General features: G+C 45.0%; 2 protein-coding genes across 4 annotated transcripts in view; one reads left to right on the forward strand and one right to left on the reverse strand.

Annotated features, from left to right (window-relative positions):
- COMMD9 (COMM domain containing 9) overlaps nucleotides 1-25,871 on the forward strand; it is a 34,511-nt gene extending 8,640 nt beyond the window's left edge. The window contains exons 4-7 of one of the 3 annotated variants that reach the window (XR_014790402.1): nucleotides 1,413-1,447; nucleotides 8,726-8,829; nucleotides 10,244-10,452; nucleotides 15,761-25,871. Coding sequence is in view for 1 of the 3 variants with exons in the window: in XM_084851242.1 (XP_084707368.1) it covers nucleotides 1,413-1,447; nucleotides 8,726-8,829; nucleotides 10,244-10,384 (280 nt within the window). In the remaining 2 variants the exon portion in view is untranslated. Of the gene's footprint in view, nucleotides 1-1,412; nucleotides 1,448-8,725; nucleotides 8,830-10,243; nucleotides 14,957-15,760 lie in introns of those variants that run through there. The other 2 variants (XR_014790401.1, XM_084851242.1) reach the window with 2 other exon arrangements.
- The window catches only part of LDLRAD3 (low density lipoprotein receptor class A domain containing 3), a 357,700-nt gene that overhangs the window by 37,780 nt on the left and 293,961 nt on the right, over nucleotides 1-25,959 (reverse strand). The window lies entirely within an intron of this gene.

Below are 25,959 nucleotides of genomic sequence, written 5' to 3' on the forward strand. Positions count from 1 at the left end.
AAAACCAACAGCAGAATGAAGGCACTGAAAACAGTTCTTAAAATGCCTGGGAACATAAAGTCTTCACCTGGTGCCAGAAAGATCACAGTGTAGGTGCCAAGTGAGCGTCTCTGGGGAGAGAATTCCACACATGGGGTGCCACTAGGGATGGGGGAGAATTTCTCCCCGAAATTTCGGGGGGCCGAGTGCCAACGCATTCGGTCCTCTGAAGGTTGTTCGGGGAGAAATTCTCCCCCCCGCCCCCCCCCCCCCCAGAGGGTGGGACTTACCTTTCACGAATGTCCCTCCCGGCGGCGGGTCCCGCCGGCAGTTTGGCAGGTCTTCGTCAGGGGCGGGGGCAGCAGCCGATCTTTCGACCAGCTGCCGCCGCCACCATTACAAGAAAAGTAAAAAAAAAACAACATGCCCCTGTGATAGGCTACGTAACGATTAACGTAGCCTATCACGGCTAGATTTGCAAAGTCAGCCATGATAGGCTACATTAATCATCACGTAGCCTATCACGGGTGACTTTGGAAAAAAAAAAAAAGTGTACGGCTAATGGCGGCCCCCATAGGGAGCCGCCATTCTCGTTCCTTATTTGGTCCCTGTAGTCTACATAAAGATTTACGTAGACTACAGGGACCAAATAAGGGCAACGCAAATAGCGTTGCCCTTATTTTCCACCGTAGTCTACGTAAATCTTTACGTAGACTACAGGGACCAAATAAGGAACGCGAATGGCGGCTCCCTATGGGGGCCGCCATTTGCATACGCGCTTTTTTTTTTTTTAAGTCACCTGTGATAGGCTACGTGACGATTAACGTAGCCTATCATGGCTGACTTTGCAAATCTAGCCATGATAGGCTATGTTAATCGTTACGTAGCCTATCACAGGGGCGTTGTTTTTTCTTTTGAAGTTCGCGGCCGGGGAGACGGGGCGCTTCTCCCCGGCCTGAATTTTGGCCGGGCGAGGCGGGAAGCCTCCCCCCCCCGGCCTGAATTTCGGCCGGGCGAGTCAGGAAGCCTCCCCCCCCCCGGCCTGAACTTCAGGGGGAGCAGCGAAACGCCTCCCCCCCACCGCGAAGCAAGCTGCGATACCAGGTAAGTGACTTTCGTACACTCCTAGGTGCCACCACTGAAAAGGCTCTTCCTCTTGTAGCCACCTGGTGGGGGAACCTGGAAGTGAGCCTCAGATGATGATCTTAATGTCAGTGTAGGTAAATATGTTGGGACCTTTCTAATTGTCAGCTTGTTGAAACTGTAGTTGGAACTAAAATCTCTTGTACATTAAACTCCTTTAGACGTTATGCCTGCAAAACAAGGGGGGGTTGGATAAAAATAGTTTGCCTGACTCCACCTGTAGTTTCTGCTGATACTCTGTGTTTAGAAGACAAATGGTCATAGTCTGTGTGTTTCTCATCTCTTTTCAGCAATGCCTGGAGAAACGAAGCACAAGCCAGTCAGAGTAAGTAACAGGTCAAGTGCTGGAATGACTTAGATTTCAAAAATGGTTTCCACTACATTTAATAAATATAATCAGACTTCTTTAGTGTCACCTGCCCACTGGGTGGTGTGCACAGTCTCAAAGTGACACATGGTTGCTTAGGGCCACTTCACACCAGGCAAATGTCCTACACTGGAATTGCTTCCTAGTGTTGCGTTACAAGACAACATTTCTTGCACAGATATCACTCCCACAGAGGAATCTTCATGTGCTCTGACATGTGCAACAAGCATATTTTGATGCATATACACATGGCAAGAACCCATGGCAATTCCAATGGTAAAACAAGGTGGAGGCGTGCATTATTCACAACCAGCAGGCTATAGGAAGACAAGGAGATGTTCCACACCTGCCAGATAGGGAGCGGGGTTCCCTCATCTGAGATCCACCAAAGACAAATCATTGCCAGCTGACCAGAAAGTGCCTGTGGCCCAGTATGGGCAAGAATTATGTAGGTACTACATTGGCACAGGGTTTCTTGCACCTTCTTTTGGGGTGAGACTTCTCTCTCCATCTCCCATAACTGTTTTTGTGCACAAAATTGGGAGCCCAGAAAACTCCAGGACTGATGTGCGTTTAGTGCCCAAAGTTTATGTTATGAAGGAAAGAAATAGGAAAGGAAGTGTATTTTGCCTGTTTCTGTGTAAGGGAAGACATTTAAGTAACAATCGTTGCTTTGTGGACTTTATAATCTATCCAGAGCCAGTGTTGCTTTTTGGCTAAGAGACTGAGCAGTGAACTAGGAGGTCCTCAATTCAAATCTTGCCTTTTGTGAAGTTTCCAAGTGTCCTGAAGCCACTATCGCTAGTTGTAATGTTGAGGAGATGATATTGGCCTACCTTACATGTCGTCGTAAGGATTGCTACAATCATGTTCGTGAAGCACCTTGGAAATTTATTTTATTTGAAAAATTTTCTATGCCATTCCTTCATTGCCAAAGGCAATCCCAGGGGGCACATACAGTTATGAAAAAAAACTGTGAAAAAGATCGTGAAATTAATTTAAAGATTTCAGTGTTTTCCTCAAAATGCCTAGGCAACATGAACTTTTTAATTTAGCGCCGAAAAGAAAACAGTGCAATTTTACCTCCCTTGGAGAGCATTCCGAAGTTGAGGTGCCACCACAGAGAAGGCCCTCTTTTTCGTAGATGCATAATGCATTTCTCCCAATGATGGTACACAGAGAAGAGCCTCCTCTGAAGATCTCAGTGCATGGGCAGGATGGTACATAAAGTGCTATGTAAATTCTATCATTGTTGAAAAGGTTATATATTTCCAAACGGGGGGATGGAGTGGGGGATTATACTGAGTCAGATTAATGGTCCTGCGATCCCAGTATGTCTAGCATAACATTTATACAGCACTGAATTTATATAGCTACTAATAATATTCAGACTGGCAGCTGCTTTTCTCAGATGTTCTCTGTTTGAAACCCTCTTCCCTACATCTGTTACTTGTCTAGCATCTTTCCTTCTGCAAGGAAAGCATGCGCTCCATGGCCTTGCAAACTGATTTTCTGGCTGTTGGTAGGAGGTGTGGTGTAGTTTGGGAGAGGAAAGTAAGAGAGCAGATATGGAAAACAGATTACACTCACAAGTGGGTTTTAAGCCAACAAAAGCCCTGTCACCAGTCAGCCTGCTAAGCTGCCTGGCATGTTATTCATTAGTAAAAGATGTGGAATGAATGCCACAAATCAAAGCAAGAAAACTACTAAACCATATTTCTTATTGTTCTTGCTTATATAGCACCACCAGCATGCATGGTGCTTTGCAGAGTATAAAAGGACAGATCCCTGCCCCGAGGAGTTTACAGTCTGAAATTGACCAGATGAGAAACGGAGGAAGAGGAAGCAGCAGTAAACAGGGAAATGACAGCTTGGATCCTAAGATAAGTTGAGGTTTGCAAAAAGAGGGGGGGTTTCCATCTGCAGCCATCGCCCATCCCATATTGTTCAAGAGCGCTCCCCGACCCCCAAAAGCGGCTTTTCAGGGGACAGGAAACATTGCCTTCCATGAACTTCCTTATGTGAACTTATCATAGGATCCAAGCCACTAATATGGTTGTTTCAGTTGCATGTCCTCCAGCTTCATTACAGACAAGTTACAGTAGAGCGTGGGAAACTTGCTCTCTGTTCACCATTTTACTGTAGCAGCCTTGTTAGTGGTTAACCAGTACAAAGCCTCAGTGTTGGTTGTAGGAGGTATTAATTTTTGAGCAGCTTCCCCATGTTGCTTTTCACTGTTTCGGCTTGCATATATGCTGGCTGTGGTGTGATGGCTACAAGCGCCGGCTTCTTATTCTGTCAGGGAAAAATAAATGGCAGCTCCTGCCAGAACAAGGCTGACTTCTGGTCAAACACCACATTTGATCTTCACTCCATCCCACCCTTTTGTTGGCTACATTATTGTTGTTTGCATAACGTTGAGAGAGAAAAGGAAAAGGAAACTGTTGTAGCTGATGCTTTTTGAAGGCGTGGGATCTGTTATTATTTATATCAGGTACAGAACCAGGGGCCCGGGGAAGATGAGGAAACTGCAGAGAAGCTGAATGAATGATTTGACTCTTACCTTCATGTGGAAGATGATAGAGGTTTAAAAATAAAATTATGCATAGTGTGTAGAGACGTGAAGGCACAGGAGGAAAAAGCACCCCAATTCTTTTCTGGGACTTCACATTTTTAATGGTGTTCAGAAAGTGGATAGAGAGACTTCCCCATCTCCCCCCACCCCTGTTTTATACTACTAGAATCTTAGGGTCATCAATGAAACTGTTTGACAGGAGATTCAAGAGAGGCAAGCGGAAGTGCCTCTTCAGTCAGCGCATAATGATTTTAATGAACTTCTGCATGATGTGGTGACTTTCTTGTCTAGCTTTAAAAGGAGATTAGACAGAATTATGGAGGATAAGCCTGTTAATGGCTACTGGTCATGATGGCTGTATGGCGCCTCCAGGCACCATGCCTTCCTTCCCTGTTGGTGGGCTTCCCAGAGGCAGCTGGTTGCCCACTTTGTGAAGCAAGATCCTGGATGAAATCACTCTCTTGTCTGATCCAGCTTCTTATGTTCTTAGGTCCCTGCCCCAAGGTGTTTCCAATCTAACCATTGACAACAACAGGAAAAGGCAAGGGTAAGGCATGACTGGAAGTTGCCCCTGCCCCGTTCATATGTGCACCTCCACGTGCAGGGGACGATAAGTTTTGGAAAAGCTAGCAAAAGCCACAGATTTCAGTGTGTTACAGACCGTTGTAATTATTTACTGTTCTTAACTGAGTGCATCCCTTAGTTCAGAAAATACACCATACCACTGACCCCATGTAGTGATACAGGCTTCCCACTTTGGACGAAATTGGCACGATGTGGGAATGGCGGTTGGGCAAAGTGTTAACAGATTCCCAAATCTGGGATAGAAGCTTTTGGCGCTCCTCCCACTGAGGTTCCAAATGATATTCTCAGGAATAGAGTTCAGCACTGCTGAACAGCAAATTGCTGCTGGTGGCTGAACAGTGAAAGAAATGTGAATATAAGAAGAGCAAAGATGGAAATTCTCAATGTAGCAATGCTAAGATTGTGTTACATTTTAATTTAGAATGGGGAGCTATTTCAGAACCTGAAGCTTCTCGTCATCCTTCAGGCCCCATCAGGACCTGCTTTTCAGAAAACCTTGAAGATACATCTGTTTTCATTGGCCTTTGTCAGGAATGAATCTGAGCACGTGGAGGTGTCTGGCAGCTCAGATTCGGAATCAGAATGGGAACAGCAAGAACAGAGGGAGACACCCTCCCTAGTGAGCCCAGATACGGCGAGACTTTCTTTCCAAGACCTTGACACACAGATGGCCCAGGCTGAACTGCTCCCCTATTCCTCCACCATGAGAACTCAAGTTTTGGAGGAGGAGGAGGGTGAGGGGCATGACTTGAGGGACACTAGGGTCTGTCGCAGAAGAAAGAGGGAAAAGTTAGGGGCAGGGCTCAGACATTCCACCAGGTTGGCCGCTCGTGGAAGCCATCGTAGGAAAGAGCCACCCTAAGTAGGGGGCATCCCTCCGAGGCAAGTCTGGCCATGAAGTTCATGCCCAGACTGCTGGCAACTTCTCTACTTCCACTTTGTATCCTCCATTGATATTTGTAGACGGTGGATTAACTGGTTCTATGCAGCCTGAGAGTTTCCTAGTGCATTTGTAAAGAAGCTAGTCATTAATAAAGTAGTGTTAGCCTGAAGCCTTGTTTCCTGGAGTTTGTTGATTGTGAAGGGAGAGGACAGCCTTTTCTTGTTGTGTTGTACTGGACTGTTCTTTGTGTTTAGACCCAGTTGTATCTTAGATTGGGGCAAGCTGTGCATGTCCCATTCTTTGAGAGGGAAATTCTAAGTATGCTGGTTTGGAAAATTCCACTGAGCTCCGTGGGACCTATTCCCTCATACAGGGGTGCCTGGGGGCCAAATTCAACCCTCCGGGTTTCCCCAGATGTCCACGCCCCCTTTGCCTGCCCCCCCACTCCCCCCCCCCCCACTGATCATTTGGTGGTTTCCTGGCTTTGGAGCAGTTTGTTCACTACTCTGAAAGGTTGAAATGCCTCTCCGAAGGCTGAGTTACTGGCTTTAAGATAAGATATGCTGGTGTTTTGGCTCCAGCCTCCTTTGCCTTCAGCCCTGCCCATCACTGGAATGTGGCCCCCGAGAGCTTCTCTGAGATGGGATTTGGACCTCTCTTCAGAGAGATTCAGCCCCCTCTTCAGCCAAAGAGATTCAGCCCCCCTGCCCTAGTAGCTATGCTAAGGATCGCAACCTGAAGGAATATCTGGGATTTCTTGCTTCTCAAGCGATTGGACTGTTGCTGCTTTTTGCAACTTGAATCCATTAACTCTGGTCTGCTAGAAATAAGGTCAGGCTGCTCTTCGGGAGTCATCCATCAAATAGAAGCGTCCCTGGGGCTCCAAGAAATTGATGAGGCATCCGGAGGTTGGTATCCCATGCACGTGTGCTACATCAGCATCCTTTTGTTAGCAGTCTCCTAAACCGCAGTTCATGTTCTTTCCATTGGTTAGTTTTCAGAACCTGATTTATCTTTGGCTGCCAACTAAAGTGATACCCACAACCTCTCTCAAATTGGAAATGCGGGGTGGGGCGAGAGGATTGCTGGAAGGGATGCTTGAAGTTTTGTGTGTGAAGCAGGCTACAAGTCAGTTCATCCAGGCTTGATAGAAGACTGAATATGTTTAAAGAAAATGAGAGCCAAGTCATATTGTACTCTCTGTATCTATTTTCAAATGTTCTCTGACAGTGAGTTCATAATGCTTGGATGTACTACACTCAGGATTTATTCTTTTAATTCTATTCAAGTACAGAATTCGGTACTAGATGTGGAATTTGGCATCTGGAGAAGAGTAGCTGTTTTACAGAATTAAGTTCTTAGTCCTTATGGATGTGAAGATAGGCTTGAAGCGGGGGGTGTCCAACTTTGTTGTATGAACAGCCTTGTGAAGGGTTGTTTTAGTTATCATGAGCTGGAGGTCTCTTATACATGCACTCCAATAGTACCAGAAAATTAGTTTTGAACAAACTATATTTTGCAAGATTTTGCTTAGAAGTATAAAGAGTTCCCAGTGAATAAGAATTTGGAGTATGGTGTTTAAGCAATGACTTAAACTGAGAAAATGTTTACGAAGTTCTGGCTCTTATTGTTCTGTGGTAGGCAACAGCATCCTTCTGCAACTGTTCTGGTGATATTTTAGGTTTCTGGAGCTGCAAATATATTCTGCCAAGCCTGGGCTCCCACTATTCTGGGGAAAAGACAGAGAATTTATTTCCTGTTGTTGTACTGGGCCAAGCCAGACATTTGTTGCTCTGGTAGAAGTAAGACTTGCCTGACCTTTGGCATTTTCGTGACAAACAGAACTCTCACCCACATGATTTTTCCAAAGATTTTTTTGTACTCCTGAAAACCTTGGAGTTCCCCTAAGCCTGCAGATATTTCCCTCTAGTTCATGGATGGTGCTGTTTTGGCTATGTAAGGACTGGCCCTTGGAGAATTGAGTTTGCTGTTAGTATATCTAATGATAACAGTGCAGTTCTATACATGTCTGCTTAGAAGGAAGCCCCCTTGAGTTCAGCCTTTATCCTAGAAACAGAATATTGTATGTGTTCATGGATTTTGATCAACACATTTTGCTTCCAGATGCTCAGAAAATGTCTCCGCAAGGGTTTAGCATGGCTGAGGGCAATGGAGGCAGGAAAAGCCACAGAGGTTTGTGTGCTGCTGAGTAGCGGGAGCTAAATAACAAATGTGTTGGAATGGGAAGAAAAATACCTAAATTTATTGGAGTAGCTTGTATTCAGCTAGTAATATTGAATCTGTTAAATATTGAATAATTTCTCTTCACCTATCTAGTTGTTGCCTATTGCCATAAGAGCTGAAAGTCTGCTTTTACAGAAGGGTTAATTCAGAGATATATGGAATACACATACCTCTAGATGCCACACTGGGCTTCAGCGTGATACTGGGGTGCATGACCTGAGGGCCCTTCGAGAACGAATAATTCTCCAAATCTTTGGGATTTGGAAACTGGCTGCAATTACGTAAACCATAATAGGTATCATGGCAGAGTATTTTTATTATTTTATTATCCTGTGAACATATGAATCTGCCTTGCACTGACTCAGACCGTTGGTCTGATTTGCACTATTTAATAGTATTTTGACTGGTGGTCGATATCAGGCAGAGGTCTCTTTCCAACTGGAAATGAACCTGGGGACTGAACTTGTGATCTTCTGCATACAAACCTGCCTTATATCAGGTCATATTCTTTGCTCCTCCAGCCCAGTACTCTCTGCTTTGACTGAGAGTGTCTCTCCAAGGTCTGAAGGCCCAGGTCTTCCACTACCTGCTACCTAGGCTGCCAAAGATTACCTGGGACCTTCTCCATGCAAAGCAGGTGTTCTGCCACTGAGCTTTGGTCTAAATGCGTGTGCTCTGCTGCTGAGCAATGGGTCCTCCCATGCTTGCAGGGGGGTGACTTCATGCAAAAGCCACAGTTCCACAATTAGCTTGTGAGCTCTTCACTTTCTTATTTGGACAAATATTTGTTGCAGCCATTCAACTCTGAAGCAAGGGAGAGTCTTTCAAATCAAGATACTGCCTCGAAGAGCTCTGGCTTCCTTCCTGGTGTCCAGCAGTAACAGTGTGCTGATAGGTTGAGCTCAAAGGTCTGTGTCCATTAATTCCATGGCATCCCATTTAATTCTAGTTTCCCTGCCCCGACTAGTGGATATGGATTGGAGAGTGGACATCAAGACCTCCTCAGACAGTATCAGCAGAATGGCTATCCCTACCTGCTTGCTACAGCTGAAGGTATTGTATTGTTTGTTGATCAGATATTCATATAAATACCCGTTTTGCTCCTTTTCTGCTAAATAAAGAGAAATTAGCAGTTCCTTTCTCTCCAGACTATGTTTTTTCAGATAATAGGGCGGGGACAGAGGCTTCAAAGAGTTACTGTAGAGCAGAAGTGGGCAACCTTTTTGTCTCTGATGGCCACATGTAGTGGTGGGTCGAGGGCCACACATGCATGCACACAGACATGTATGTGCACCCTCACTCCCCCACCCCTAATCTCGCTATGTGGGCATGGGGAGGTTTAAACCTTGCCTCCCTGTGTGCTGAGATCTCATTGCACCTGCCACCTACCGCAGTTAACGGTCAGGGAAAGCCAGGGTGAAAAGATAGGTTTTTAACTAGTGCTTAAAACATGCCATAGTTGGCCTCTCCATGGCACATGCGGAGGGCATTCCACAAAGTGAGCGCCACCACAGAGGAAGTCCGCTTCTGGGTTGCCTCCAGATGGCAATCTGCATGTTGTGGAACCACCAGCAAGGCCGCCTCCAATGATCTTCGCAATCGAGTGAGTGAAAAAACTCATAAAGCTTATGTGACCAGAGGCTGTGGCAGTATATATTCAGGTCTCTTGAAACTGGATCCAGTTTCAAGAGACTGGATCCAGACTAATGCTGTACAGATTGGGAACCCAATCACAGGGAAGACTAACTGGGTTCAGCCAGACATGGTTGCAATCTCCCTTCAGACCTTTCCAGTCAACATGGAAAGGTCAGGGGTAGAAGGGGGCGGCATGTACGTCCCTTCCACTGTTAAAATTTATGAATGCCTGAATAGGGCCTAAGTTAATTGCTCTTAGTTCTCACTGAAATCAGTAGGACTTCAGTTAGCTCTGGGACTTTTCACACTGATTTCAATGGGACTTAAGTGTGGCTAACTTAACCTGGATCAAACCCATGGTCTTCATTCAGTCATATCACCTGCTGAGAATTAGTGGGTGTGACTGTTCAGCCATGGGAGTTCTGCAGCTACCACAAAGCGGAAAACTAGTACCTTATTGCACAGGAAACAGCCACATAATTGCTACTAAGCCACATTCACTCAAAGCTGGAAGATATACTGTGGCCGCCTGCCCAGAAAAGAGACACCAGCTGGTTGGCCTCTGCTAGGACTTCTGTCACTCCTTTTTGAAGCAAGGCTAGATAAACAAATTCAGGGTTGTTTAGAAACAATTACAAACAACAGCCTTTGGAGTTTCTGACCCTTACCACAGAACCATCTTTCCTGCTTGTGTCTGGGGAATGCTATGCAGTGGGAAAGGCACTTTGTGTTCTTGGAGGATATGGAAATATCATGTGTTTCCATCCCTCCCCAAATCTTCTGCTGAGGAGGTGGTTTTCAGGGTGATGTTCAAGCTCTCTTTTCCTTCCAGATTCAAGAAGATGCTGCCTTGGGTGGGAATGACTTCACAACCTCTGCACTGACAGTAGAGCTGAATAAACAAACATTGGACACTATGCTAGATGGCCTGGGAAGGATTCGGGACCAGCTTTCTGCTATTGCAAATAAATAATCCTCTGGATAAAGAATTGCAGGAGTCATTCTCATGCAGAAAAGAACCTTCTTATCTTGCCATCTTGGGTATGATATTTTACAAACAACCCAGCTTTTTTGTTTCTCTTCATAATCAAATGATTTTTAATGGTTTGGGTTTTTTTTTTAAACAACATGGGGTTGTTGTTTTTTCCTTCAGCAGCAAAGGGTTCAACATGTTCTTGGTGTGGTGCTTGACATAAGTTCCTAATGTCAGTAAGGACCTCAGCTTGTCTGTATTCCTAGAGAGGCTCATAACTCAGCTTAATCACAAAGCTTGTAACAGGAAAGAGAAGCAGCCAATGAAGTGGATTCTGCTCCCCACTCTGAAATTAGAGAACTGAAAGCATGAGTGCAGCTAATAGACCAGCTTCCAGCCTCAACACACTTTTGAAAGGTGTGTGCTGAGGAGCGTGGGATATGAGACTTTCCTCTTCGCTGAGGCACGTCTTTTGAAATAGAATAACTGTGGTGCAGGGTGTTCCGTCAGAGATTGCTGCAAACATGTCTAGCATGAACTCCTCAGTTTGAAGTTAAAGGGTTGGAATGAGCTTAGTCATTCCGCCTTGTAATGAAGGGAGAAAGTTTTTGTCACTTCGTATTGGGTTTAACGGGTTGTGGGAGGCTCTGTAAGAGACTTGGATGTTCCAAAAAATGTTGCTAATGGCAACTGGTTCCTGCAGCAACAATGTCACCACACTGCTTATGAAATATTAAGCATTTCATTAAAAAAAAAACTGTACTTGATGGATTTCTGTTTGTTCTGAATAAATTATTTTCCTCCTCCAAGATAACACTAAAATAGGCTAGAAAAACACATACTAAGCGTCTCCACAGAAAAATCACAAACACAAGAACAAGTGATATACAAATGCCGATACGCTTATATTGCGCTCACAACCACATGAATATTAAATCTATATAAACAGGTCCAACAGAACATCAGTGCAAGACTGTTTCAATTCTACACTTTTTCAAGTTCATTTGAAAATAGTTTCTACTTCCCTGGGAGAAATATCTTTCTTGGCTTTTTGTCAGTTTGCAACTTGAGTTGTTGTCGGCCGCAAAATCCTCCCACTCATTTTGTAATAAATGTGATTCTTGCAGGCTCAACCTGTGAAAAATTGTTTTTCTACAAAATACATAGGTTTTGCTGCTAAATATCACGCCATATAACAAACACACCCTATTCAGAGCCCAGGAGCACTCACCAACTCAGTCAATTGAGATTCTGCAACACATGTAGGCCATTTCCAGCTTCCCCCATATTTTATTTTCCCAATGAGAAACTTTTTGGATTTTCACATTACAGACAGTCACCCCAGTGGTCTGAATGAGAAGACTGATGTGTCGGTGTTTTTGTAATGAGTTTAATAAGCTGAATGTTAACAAGCTGTTTCCTATCAGAATAACGTTTTAGGAGATCCTCGTGTCACTTTAAGAGTCGGTTTTCCCTCCTGGGGGAATGGTGTCACAGCCGCTATAAATTAAGCCAAGTTTCAGTTTCTTTCATTCTTTCCTTGAGTGGTGATGTAAAATAAAGCTGTCAGTCAGGTTCTGCTAGAGAACAGCATTACACAGTGCAGTCTTACTAGGAAATAGTAAGCCAGGTTGCCAAGGGCATTGTTTAGGAGCTTAGCATGCCAACACTGATCTCAGTGGAAATTCTTTCCAAGGAAAGTTGCTTCCAGATAGTTCTCCACAAAAAACGATCACTGCCATTAGTCTTAACTAGACTAGTAGGTCACCATGGGTCCAAATCAGTGACCGTAGCACTAAATCCAACAACTAGTTTCCCTCTGACCCCTATTTAGTGCTTTAGTCACTGGGAGAAGCCATTGTCTGGACTCTTATTTAACTTAGATAAAGAAATAAGATCCACTCTGTCTGGGAAAAAAAACCATTTGCATTTGGAGCCTAACACAGGCCATCTTTACCTGTATCCTGCTTCTGTACTATAAAAGCTTCCTTCCTGTTCCTTGGGCTCCCCAACCTCTGGCCATCTGCTCTTGGGCCTCTTTGGAGCCTACTTGAGAAGGATGCTCTTCCCCTGAAGCTGTGCCCAGTGAAATGTTAAACGTCTCCTTTAAACCTGCAGAGGCAACGTGCCTCCCTGTCCTGTAGCCACAGTAACCATGTTATCTCTCCTGCCAAAGCAAACAAGTCAATAGGTGGGATAGATGATACCAGACATTGCAAAGCAGCCGGAAGCAGTGGAGGCTGGTGGCTCTGATGTCAGTGGGGTGGTGAATTTGTTCCTGGTCTCAGTTAGAACCAGTCAGAACTCTAAAGGAGATAACCAAGGGGCAAAGCACCTTGAATAGCTCCTTTAGAGTTCTGACTGAAACACAGAGCGGATTCGCTGCCCCACTGACATCGGAGCCACCAGCCTCCACTGGCTGGAAGAGTAGGTTGTTTGTTTGTGCTTCCTGCTTTCTCCCCCACCTTTCTATGCTGGAGCTCCTTTACAGAGGCATTCTAACAAAGCTGCCCTAATTCTCATTATGCAATTACTTTCTATTTGTAATGAAGTTATTTAGACATATACAAAAGTGAAAATAAATCTACAATGCTAACCACAAGTACTTTGAGTTGGCAAGCATTCTGGCTGGGGCATGCTGGGAACTGTAGGGCCTTTTTCTGGCTAAGCATGCATATGATTGCACCCGTAATTTTATAATACTTAACATTTATCTAACTCCTACAGAGCAGGGGTGGGCAACCTGGTGCCCTCCAGATGTTTTGGACTGTGACTCCCATCATTCCTGACTATTGGTCATACTGCCTGGGGCTGATGGGGGTTGTAGTTCAAGATATCTGGAGGGCATTAGGTTATCTACCTCTACTTTAGAGTGTTCAAAGCACTCGGTAATCCTTACAACCGCCTTCTCAATAGTTGTGGGAGTACTGGGAGAAAGTGGCCCATCTACAGTCAACCGGTGACTTCGTGACAGACATGAAATTTGAGCCAGGCATATCCGGCTTGCAGTTGAAGCCTTTTAGCTCAGCCATGCTTTATGGTGTCCTGTTTTGTAGTTACTCCCCTTACTTTAGGAACTTAGGCAGATCCCTTGTACTGGTTCAGACAATGGGTCCGTCTTGCTCGGTATTGTTGGCACTGACAGGCAGCAGCTCTTCAGAATTTCAGAGATGCTGATTGAATGTGAAACCATTTGCTTGCAAAGCACATGCCCTACCACTCAGTTATGAGTTGCTCTCTAGAAATGGGCCATAAAATAGGTTAGGCTGTCCCCAGTCAGACTTCTATTCAGTCACAGGCTTCTTTTTAATAGGAGGGGGCCAGTTCTCCCTTCTACAATTGCTAAATCTTAAGCATCTAAAGGCATGCATATGTCTGCCCTTGATCCTTTATTAAATTCATGCATTTTGCTGCCTTCCTCTGAAAACCTTCTTTTTTGGCATTCCACACTTGAATGCTATGCTATTAATTACACTAATTTTCCTGCATCCTTCCCTCTTGGAGGGCAGTTTTGTGCATAAAATGGTTGGCTGATTTACGTTCTGTAAATCCTTCTGAGGCTGGAGTCACTCGAGCTTTATTGAATAACCATCACCCACTCGATGTAACTTGATTAAGGTTTAATAATTCAGCTGCCGATAGGCTTGCCGCTTTCCCATAACCACATTGTGGATACACCAACCACCAGGCTGGCAAGCTCAGCTCCTTCTCGAGCAGGGCTCTGCTTTCCATGCTGTCCGTATCCTAAGGCAAATTGAGAGGTGGTTAATCGTGCTAATACGTTTGTATGGCATCTATTCAATGGCTGTTAGCCAGCTCTGCAGATGGGGAAGCTGAACTGCAGGAGCTGTGAAGCGATTTGTCAGAGGTTCTATGCAAAAGAATTGATGGCAGCATTGGGAAGTGCCCCCTCCATTCAAAATGTGAGGGTGGGTGACATCCCTCAGAGGGATGCAGCACTGGTCTGACCCAAGAGACTTTCGCACGTGGAGGGAGCACATTCCTCTTCATCTGTGTGTCGCAGCTCACTCCAAGATGTAATTTTCTGACAAAGATGTGCCGACAGATGTCTCAGTAAGGCAGGAGCGGGGAACATGGGGCCTTCCTGCTGTTGACTACAACACCCATCAGCCCCAGTCAGCATAGCCAATGGTGAATGATGATGGGAGTTTCAGCCCAAGAACATTGGGTGGAGACGCACGTTCCCCCCTGCAGAAAGGAAAAGGGGCTTCTGTAAAGGAGTTTGCTCAGCATAGAAAGGTGGAGTCTGGATGGGAGGAAAGAGGTAACTTGTCTTCTCTGTCTTCCTAGTTGATCTCAGGGTCTTCTGTTCTCCTGCTGACAGTAATTGCAGCTCTGCCTCTCTTTTTGTTTCCTGACTCCTTTTACAGTTGGGGCCAGAACTATTGGAACAAGGATAACTTTTGGCAGCTGGCCTCTGTACACCACCACATTGAAGTTGAAAGGAAACACATCCAGATGGGAGCGAAGTCAGGACTTTCAGCTGTAATTCAAGGGGTTTGACAAAAGTGGGGCACTAACCATTCAGGAAGGACAGCCAGTGGCATGCACACACACCCATCGTTGGTGGCTCATAAGTAATGGAACAAATCAACATTATTTCAAACTTAAGGATCGCTTTTAATGCCTGGATGAAAATCCTTTGCAGTCAATGACTGCCTGAAGTTTGAAACCCATGGACATGACCAAATGCTGAGTTTCTTCCCTCGAGATGCTTTGCCAGGTCTTTACTGTAGCTGCCTTCAGCTGCTGCTTGTTTGTGGGTCCTTCTGCCTTCAGTCTTCAGTAAGTGAAAAGCATGCTCTATTGGGTTGAGATCAGGTGACTGACTTGGCCATTGAAGAACATCCCACTTCTTTGCCTTGAGAAACTCTTGGGTAGCTTTTGTTGTATGTTTTGGGTCATTATCCATCTGCAATATGAAGCAGCGTCCTATCAGCTTGGCAGCATTCGGCTGAATCTGAGCAGAAAGTATAGCCCTATACACTTCAGAATTCATCCTGCTGCTTTTATCAGCAGTCAGGTCATCAATAAACACCAGTGACCCGGTTCCATTGGCAGCCATACATGCCCATGCCATAACACTGCCTCCACCATGTTTGACAGATGATGTGGTATGCTTTGGATCATGAACTGTTCCTTTCCTTCTCCATACTTTTCTCTTCCCATCATTCTGGTACAAGTTAATCTTGGTCTCATCAGTCCAAAGAATCTTATCCCAGAACTGGGCAGGCTTTTTTAGGTGTTTGCTGGCAAAGGCTAATCTGGCCTTTCGGTTCTTGAGCGTTCCCAGTAGTTTGCACCTTGTTGTGAAGCCTCTCTATTTACATTCATAAAGTTGTCTCTTGACTGTAGATGTTGACAGTGACATGCCTACCTCCTCAAGAGCATTCTTGACCTGGCTAGATGTTGTGAAAGGGTTCCTCTTCACCATGAGTGGAATTCTGCGGTCATCCACTTTAGTTGTCTTCCGTGGTCTTCCAGGCCTTTTGCTGTTGCTGAGCTTGCCAGTTAAGTCCTTCTTTTTCAGGATGTTCCAAACTGTTGTGTTGGCCACTCCCACTGTTTTTGCTATCTCTCTGATGGGTTTATTTTGTTTCCTCAGCCGAATGATGGCCTCCTTCACTCGCATGGACACCTCTTTGGACCTCATGTTGGGAGTTCCAGTGAACAGCTACCAAATGGAAATCTAACACTCAGAACCACCTTCAGGCCTTTCATCTGCTTGATTGGTCATGGGGTACCCAGGAAACAGGCCATGCAGCTGCTTGTCAGCCATTCGTTCCATTACTTATGAGCCACCAACAATGGGGGAGGGGGAGGTATGCCACTGGCTGTACTTTCTGAATGGCTAGTGCCCCACTTTTGTCAAACCCCTTGAATTACAGCTGAAAGTCCTGACTTCGCTCCCATCTGGGTGTATTTCCTTTCAACTTCAATGTGGTGGTGTACAGAGGCCAACTGCCAAAACAGTTACCCTTGTTCCAATATTTCTGGCCCTGACTGTATATTTATTTTTTTAGAATTCTATTATAGGAGAATTTGTATGTAGTGCTGGATGATATGTGACTATGCAGCACCTTGCAAACAGAGTCATAGTATCAGACTTGCAAATAGTTGTGGAGTTGATGGTGGCCTGTCCAACTTCTCTGCTTGGCTGTGCCTCCCCCATCCACTCCAGGACACACATCCTCCACCTTCTTTCTTCAAGGGGCTACTAGCAAATGTAAGTTTAGAAAGAGAGAGGAAGCACCAGGCGTGAAACTGTTCAAGTGTTGCACTGTGTTTGAGCAATCTCTTTACAAGCATGCTCGCTGGGTCGTGATGCTAAGGGGAGCAAGCTACACATGACATGTTGAGGTGTGTAGTAAAGTCTCGAGTTCATGAGGCTGCCATCTTGAGTTGGGGTATGGTGGGGGAGAAAGGAAGTGCTTAATTATTTCCCCTTGGGGCATTTTTATGCTCCAAAACAACCCCAATCCCAACAGCTTTTTACCTCTGAGGGGAAAATTATGGATATCTCTTCCCCTGCTAGAAGAAATGTACCTGAGGGGCATATTTTGAGGCACCAAAGGGATATTTTCCTGTTTGCTCTTGCGTTCAAGATCATAGCAGTTCGAGGCTGTTTTTCTTTCTTTCTTTAAGTTAATTTTCCTCTCGACCATGAAATTTGACTGGGGTAAGTAGCACTTGTGCTCAGCATGAGGGAATGAGTGATACATTGCTCTTGTCTTACATGCAGCTTTTTCTATCTAGAGAAAAATCTGTATCTAAGACAGCTTTTGTAGTGCTGCAGTGTGTTAGTGGCTCAAGTATGTTGGCTCAAGTATTTTTTTTCTAGCCTTAGAATTAATTCTTAGAAAGGCCTTGAAGGAGTCCAAGGCCTTAAAGAACTTGAGCTGCCCATGTGAGAGCAAGCAAGCTATGTACAGGACTGGTGTGCAGGTATGATGCCATAGGCTTACCTGGGAGCAGTGGCTACTTTATATTTAGGTGTGGCTTCCAATCGGTCCCATTCAAACCAATGGGAATACAAGTGCTTACATTTGCCACCAAATGTAACAGAAGGACTATAGCTCAGTGGTAAAACACATGCTTGCACTTGAAAGGGCCAATGTTCAGTCCCTTGACATCTCCAGGTTGGGCTGTCTGAAAACCAATCAGTGTAGACCAGGTATAAGGAACCTTTTATAGGTCATAGACTGCATTGTCTTGAGAGAGGGAAGTCTTTATGGGCCACATACCCATGGTGGGTACAGCCAAATTGAAAGTGGGTGGGGACACCCCTTTTCACTCCATCATCTATGTACCCATTCATTCTCTTTCTCACACACAACCCCTATCCTTCTTCATGGATATTCATATTCATTCTCTCTCTCTCTCTCTCTCTCTCTCTCTCTCACACACACACACACACACACACACACACACACACCATTCATCCATTTATTCTTACACAGTCGAAATCTGAAAGATGTTCTAGCCACCACAGTTAGGCCTCTGAGCATGGTGCCAGTGGGAGATACACAGGCACATGGAGGCTTATTGAGCCACATGGAATGGTGACTTTAAAGAACATCAAATAATAAACTAAATAATATTGGGCCATTTACTTCCTGGAAGTTGGTGGTCTCCTACCTGTTCTAATCACAGATGTCTCCTGTTGCATCGGACTCTGGCCCAAAGTCAAGGTGAGTTCACACCTCCATTTTTATCACTCAATGACTGCCTCATAAAGCATTCATTCACACAGGTCACTTCCATATCACCTGATCCTGCCCCCCCCATGCAATATTTTTGGGTGGGAGACTTTGTTCGCATTCTTCTGGCAAGCCACTGAGTGATGTATGTGCTTGTGTGAATCTGCCCAGAGTTTCCACTTGTTTTATAAAAGAGAAAGTTCATGGATCAGTGTCAGAGCAGGCCTGAAAATCTGGCAGATCTCTGCATCCAGTCTCGTTTTGCGCTTCGATTACATCTCGCTCATAAATACTCCAAGAGAGAATGAATGAACCAGATGGCGGAAGGTGGGAATGAAGGAGACAAAAAAAGCAGCTTTGCAAAGCGCCTTTGCGCCTTGCACATTTTCCCCAGAAGATGGCACCCTTAGACTCCTAATTTCACTTCAGAATCTCCCAGAAGTGCAAAGTTGGCCATGGGTGGGTGTGGGGTGGGGGAGATTGAAGTGAGACTATATCAGGTGCAGGTCCTTAGCACCCTTATTTCAAGCCATTCCTGAACTGCGAAATAAGGAACAAAACAGAACTTATTTACCGCTTAAGAAAACGGCTTTTATCTGGTCGTTTGGCTGTGGACAGAGATAAGCAAAGTGTTCAGGGAAGCTATGGTAGTGCACAGCTTTCAAAAGAGCTCTTGGCCCATGTTCGGACTTTTGCAAGGGAAAGGAGACCAGTCAAGCACAGACCTTTCAATTTGTGCCCCCGCCTCAGTGCGGATGCTGCTACGCTTGTGCCTGGCACCCATTAGAACTGTTCTAAACAAACAAAAAAGAGTGGTTTCTGTTTAAGCAAGGATGCCAACTCCTGTATTCTTTGTGCATGCCAAAATGGGTCCAGCACCTTGGATAGCTTCTTTAGACTTCTGGCTGGTTGTAACTGAAACCCAGAATGGGATCTCTGCCCCACCAAAATTGGACCCTCCAGCTTCCCTGGTACATGCCTAGGGTGGGAGAGGCTTCCAGACTAGGGTAGTACAACTTGTGGCATGTCAAGCTGGACTGGCACCCACCTGTCTTGTGTGACAAGCCTTCCAGGGCTCTGATACATTTCCTGGGTTTTGCTGCTGCCTGGGATGAAAAAAATGGGGAGGGGGGGATGCACCGAGCGGGTGGCAGTGTACAGTTGGCTGTCTGCAAAATGTCTTGGTGGGCTGTAAGTCATGCAGGCCTGCTCAAGATGGTCAATATGCTAACCAGGCACTATAATGAAGTCTCCACATAGTTGCGAACTAGTTTGTTACATACAGCTGGAGGTCGCCAACCTTTGGGATCCTGCAGGCACCCTTGGGATTTTATAAAGTGAGTTGTGGGAATGACCACAAAATGGCTGCAGTGGGGGAGTGGCCAATCACAAAACATTGGGAGCATCCCTTCTGTATACATGTTTTCTCTTGAGAGAGAGAATACAGAAAGAGAAACGCACGCACGCATGCACACACAGAGAGAGAGAACTGAGAATATACAGACAGAGAAAACGCAGAGGAGAGAGAGAGTGTGCATTTCCCTCTGCAAGTGAATGGAGTAACTTCTCCATTCATTTGCATGAGCGGGAGGAGAAGCTACACTCCTGAAAAATGGCTGGGGTCTTCGTGGGAGGAAGGTTTGCCTGCTGAGTGTCTTGACATGGCCTCACATGTGACCTGGCTCCCACAGGTGCCACATTGGCAGTGCCAGTGTTAGATGTAACGTTCCAGTGTGGAATACTATTTCGGCCTGTCTTTTAAAATCAAATTTTCTCAGAAGCGAGCAAAATCTTTACCAGCCTTCAGTTCAGATTTGGCAGGATTTCAATGTGCCATTTAAAATATCTTTGTGGGCCACCTCTGTTCCCTGGGCTTCTGTTTGGCCATCCTGGATCCAACGCCTACAGAGAGATATCCTTTCAAGCAATTTTATTTCTAATAGTTTGTTTTCCTCCCCTTTTTTCTTGTTCCTCTCTTGAATGCATTTGCCAGCCTGGTTGGCATTTCTTGTTTGCAGTTTTGCTTCCCTTGAGACCATTCTTGGGAACAAGAAGAATTCCTCCTCTCCTTTTCCTCATCTCTTTCAGGGAGGGGTTGTAATGGCACCAGTGGCGAGTTCATTTTCCCTGCAATTAGTTTTTCAGGTTGACAGTGCCCCTTTATGCTGATGAGAAAATGGAAGTTCAGAGTCAGCTACTGGGAACAGAATTATAATAGCATCCATTAGGGTTGTTAAGCAGAATCTGCTAGTGGTTCTATTTGTAATTTAAAGGCAATAACTCAGCTATGCAAATAAGATTCAGGAAGCAAACTGCATAAGACAAATGTCAGGTCCTCAAATGAACTTGAGCACTCTCCGGGAGAGAGCGGAGGACAGGAAGGCCTGGCGTGCTATGGTCCATGGGGTCACGAAGAGTCGGACACGACTTAACGACTGAACACCAACAGGTCCTCAAATGAGGTGTGTGGTTTGTTGTTGTTTTTTACAAAATGGGAGAGGTAGCAAAAGCACCAGCTATCAGAAAATTGTCCTGTGCATATCCCATGTAAATGAATGGGAGTCATGCAAGACCATGATGGTTCCAGTACTTGTGGGGAAAGGCAGGGCCCAGCTCTCAGGAAAGCCATGAGTTTGGGGCTCATCTGTGGCCAAGAACTTCCCAATTCCCCATCCTCAATAGAAGTGAAGAGCTGTGCTGGATCACACCAAAGGCCCATCTGGTCCAGCATTATGTTCAGACAATCCTGCCAGTTGGATTGCTCATTAAATGAATCAATTGATAGATTAACATTCATAGGATTATTTTATGATAGTCCTCTCTTTGCATTTGTCCTCTTTAGCCTTGTATCTCTTTTGTCCCTCTCCTCTCCATGCTTTGTCTCCTGTACAGAGCAATCTTCCACATTTTCTTGGGACTAGATCCCATTGAACTCAATGGGACAGTTCACACAATCAAACAAGCCACCATGGCTTAAAGAACCCAACAAACCATGGCCTGTTGTTGGGTTATTTCCCCTTCAAACAAGCCATGCTGCCCAGGTTTGGCTGAAACAAGAAGCCGTGCCTGGGCAAGCAATTAGGTTAATGGTGCCCAGCATGCACCACCAATTTAAACAAGCCACCACGGCTTGTTTTGATCATGCAAACCAGATCAATGGAGCTTATTTCTGAGTAGACATGTATACGATTGCACTGACACCATTGACATTTAGATTGTAAACTCCTTGGAGCAGGGACCTGTCCCTTTAGCTTCTGATGTTCCACGAAGCATCATGTACGTCAGGCTGCATGAGACTGTTGGCCCCAAGCGCCACCTGTGATGCTGGGTCAGGGGCTGCACCAGCCACCCGTGATAGTCTTTCCTCACTGGGAGGGAGTGGAGAGACTTCTCTTCACCCCACCCCTCAACAATCCCAATACAGATTGCTTTTTCCCATTGTTAGCAGCAGAGCAATCTGTAGGAACTTGGTAGGGGGAATGCAGTGGCAGTATGGGGGTGTCAAGGCTCCCATGGAGGGCCTGCAGGTTGTGCACCCCACTGTATGTCATCAGCAACAACATGCAGCTTGAGAACCACTGTCCTGGAGATTGTTCCTATGGTATTTGCGCTAATGTTCTATCTTTTCTCATCTAAATTTGATTAGATTCTTTATGTAGATATTTTGAATTTATTTTTGTCACCCTGCCCCAAACTTTTGGGAATGGGATGGAGTGGCAATTTAAGCATAAAGAGGAGGCTGATAACTGCAGGGTCAACTTGCTGTTTTAATAGCATCCAAAGCGCAAAGTAACACATTTGAACCATGTGCTTACGTGGGTCTCCCACTGAACAGAAAAATATGGCTTGGAGGCATTAGCGGCAGCGGTGACTGTTACACTTTGTCCTCTTAACATGGACTTGCGTTGGCAAACATAAAAATGCTGCTAGGATGTCACCAGGAAGAAAGCATGCATCAGTCAAAGGGAGATGCAGTAATAGATCAATAATCATGGGTCTCGTGCTGAAATCCACAGAGCTAAGGATGTTAAAACTGATGAATGCATTTTAAATCAACCCATATCTCTTTATTTGTAGCAGTTGGAGGGAGGGGCTGGGATGTGCACAGCCATCTGTTTCTTAGGATTTTTTTTTCCCTGGGCACAGATGGCAAACATCAAATGCTGAAAGTGTTCCCATGTAGAACAGCAGCAAGAAGAGCATTCCTAAACACAGGTTTCCACCCATGGGTTTCCCATGACCTTGTTCTTCACGACAAGATGGCATGCCAGATTAGTGGGCTGGGACTGAATCTAATGGGAGAGCTTGCCAGATTCTCTACAACAACTGAGGGAGGAAAGGATTCCATTTGTTTTCCATAACCAAGCTCAGATATACTTACAAAGGGCACAGGAGGATTATTAGTCATGGGATATTTCCATACAAATTGCTCCTCCTCTTCTAGAAACCAAAGACGTCAACTAGAGATGGTGATATTAGGGAATAGGGACGTTGCAGTAACGAGACATTATTCTCTTGGAGAAATCAAAAACATAGAAGGTGACTTACACCGCATCAGGCCATTGTTCCATCTAGTTCAGTATATTCTACACCAGCCTTCCACAACCTGGGGCCCTCCAGATGTTTTGGACTTCAAGTCCCATCAGCCCCAGTCAGCAGGCCAATAGTCAGGAATGCTGGGAGTTATAGTCCAAAGCACTGGAGGGCACCAACTTGGGGAAAGCTGAACTAAACTGACTTGCAGCAGTGCTCCGGAGTTTCAGGCAGGTAATTTCCTAGTGCTACCTGGAGATGCCAGGGATTGAACCTGGGACCTCCTGCATGCAAAGCATGTGTGCTACTGCTAACCATCAGCGCTTGAGCTTTCAGGTGTTGAATGCCCCATGGGTGGTGGAAAGAATGATGATCAAGAGGCTGTTACAAGCCAAACTGACCATGTGGACACTGACAGGAAAATGGAAGTTATCCAGTATCGACATATCCTTTCCCCAAATTAATTATGAATAATCTCCAGCTATGTTATCAGGAAATACTATAACTGTTTCTGTTCTTCCTTCATAGAAATAGTGGGGCAACTGTTACCTTTTTGCAGTAACAATGCAATCCTGTGCAGGTTTACATAGAAGTAAGTTCATCTGATTTCAGTGGGGCTTACTTTTTAACAAGTCTGTTCAGGATTGCAGCCTAAAGAGCTGTTTTTTAAATATAAATGGCATGTGCACAATTCTCAAGTACTAGATGGAACAACGTATACTGAGCACTTTCTGGATTCTAGCCTTAAAGCACTTACATCCATTCCTGGCTATGGAAGATATGAGGAATTTGGAATTATCAGCATTTTCCCCTACCATTTTTGGCCCACAGTTCTTCCTTTTCCCTCCCATTATGGCTGTCATTCTCTTCTGGGGCTGGAGAATCTCATCCAAACCACTGAGAATGGACACACATAAATCAATTGGAGATGCAAGTCAAATAAACAATCATATTACATGCTTAGCTCCCATGCTTAGCTACAAGGATGGCTGCACTTAGCTTGTAATGAGCTGCTCCTTTATTATTTCATCAGTACCAAAAGGACACCTTAATTAATTAATTTTACTAGGGAGACAGAGAACCAAGCCATATCTGAGTGGCGAACAGAGGAAGCAATTTTCTAAGCTCATTACGCCCCTCTCTGCTGAATTCATCTAAGGAGCCACAAAGTCTACCAGTGCCTGAAAGACAATTTGACTTTCAGGTAAAGAAATCCAATCGGTCACAGTTCTTGGGCAAGGCAAGGCGACTTCGAGGAAAACTCCAAATCGCATGCTGCATCTTTGGAAAATAACTGAGCATGCAAAAAACCCTGCCACACTGTGATGAGCGTAGGGATGCTGGAGAGAGGGAAAGAGCTCAGGGAGCACTGATACTCAATTACCCAACTGCAAACCATTCTCCATCATCCCCCTTCCCTGCCCCAGTATGTGGTCATCGGGGTCAGCCATCAATTTCCCATTTTGTCTAATGAATGCAATATTAAGCTGTGCATACCTCACAGGGGAACTAGGACAAGTTCTGCTTTGTACTTGTATAAGCATCTTTTCTAAAGCTGCCCAGAGCCTTGAAAAATTATTTGCCCGTCGGGGTGGGGGAAGGACAATTGTGTCAGATATAAAAATGTTTGGTAGTGAATTATTAGAGGATCCTGTTACGTGTGCCAACTGCTGCTTAGCAAGAGTGATTGCCACAGTGGTGTGTTTCTCCCTTCCATTCCCCAGTTCCTGTAGCACCTGACTGTTTGGAATACATTTTATTAAACAACTATGTGGTTGAAATAAGTTAATGGGTACCAGCACTTCCAATATAAGGGGCCCAGGATAATATTCATGCCAGTGTTCCCCACAGCTTTCCCAAGTAGGGCCTCTTCCTAGGAGCCACAAATTATTTGTATTAGTTCTTAAGCTGTAGTGTCGTACATTTTTAGTATATGAGAAAATTATTAGAATTCTAGGTACAAAGCATCTTACACATTAAACTTGCATATTCAGTGTCTCTCTCACTTCTGTTAATGTAACATACACCTCAAAACTAGGGATCCTGGAGAAATTCAAGACAGAATAAAATGAGCTTGGATTTCTAAGAATCTGACCTGCAGAATCTGCTGCGGAGCGACCCCCTCAGGCTGTGCAGAGTCAATGGACTTTCGGATGATTTTTTTTTACTTTCCTGAAATTTACGCATATATATTCGTAGGAAAATACACAAGTTTCTGCTGAGGAAACGTTGAATGGAATGGGGGACAATATACTACATGTTACATACTTAGGTAAATTATGTAAATACTTACGTAAATATTTATGTAATTATTTGCATATTTTTCTGCATGACGAAAAAGTACTCTCATCTGTCTGCGAGTGGACGATGGAACAAAAGGCACCTGACAATGCATGAAACACAGACGGAGCGGATTTTACACAGTCCGTACATCCCTACTCAAAACTACATAATATAGCCTTCCCCAAAGTGGCATCTTTCAGATGTGTTGGATGGCAACTATCCTGTCATTCTCAGCCAACGTGGCCAATGGCCGTCCAACACATCTGCAGGGCGCCACTCTGGGGAAGACTGATCCAATATTTTTGACTCTGTACTACATCATAGTATAGGCTGGTTGATATTTGCTGCTCCCTGAAGAGTGGAAAGGAATCATAGAATAGTAGGGTTGGAAGGGGCCTATAAGACCATCGAGTCCAGCCCCCTGCTCAATACAGGAATCTAAGTCAAAGCATCCCTGACAGATGGCTGCCCAGCTTCATCTTGAATGCCTCCAGTGTGGGAGAGCCCACTACCTCCCTAGTTCATTGGTTCCATTGTCATATTGCTCTAACAGTCAGGAAGTTTTTCCCGATGTTCACCCAGAATCTGGCTTCCTGTAACTTGAGCCCATTATTCCGTGTCCTGCACTCTGGGATGATCGAGAAGAGATCCTGGCCTTCCTCTCTGTGACAACCTTTCATGCAGAGTGCTATCATATCTCCCCTCAGGCTTCTCTTCTCAAGGCTAAACATGCCCAGTTCTTTCCGTCTCTCCTCATAGGGCTTTGTTTCCAGACCCCTGATCATCTTCATTGCCTTCCTCTGAACTTTTTCCAGTTTGTCTGCATCCTCTTTAAAGTTTGGTGCCCAGAACTGGGCACAGTACTCCAGATGAGGCCTAACCAGTGCTGAGTAGAGGGGAACTAGCACTGCCCAGGATTTGGAAGCTATTAATGCAGCCCAAAATAGCATTGGCCTTTTTTGCAGCCACATCACATTGTTGGCTCATATTCAGCTTGTGATCAACAACAATTCCAAGATCCTTCTCGCTTGTAGTGTT

Source organism: Heloderma suspectum, chromosome 1 (assembly GCF_057233095.1).
Source record: "Heloderma suspectum isolate Gila_16-S chromosome 1, 16-S_ref, whole genome shotgun sequence".
NCBI lineage: Eukaryota > Metazoa > Chordata > Lepidosauria > Squamata > Helodermatidae > Heloderma > Heloderma suspectum.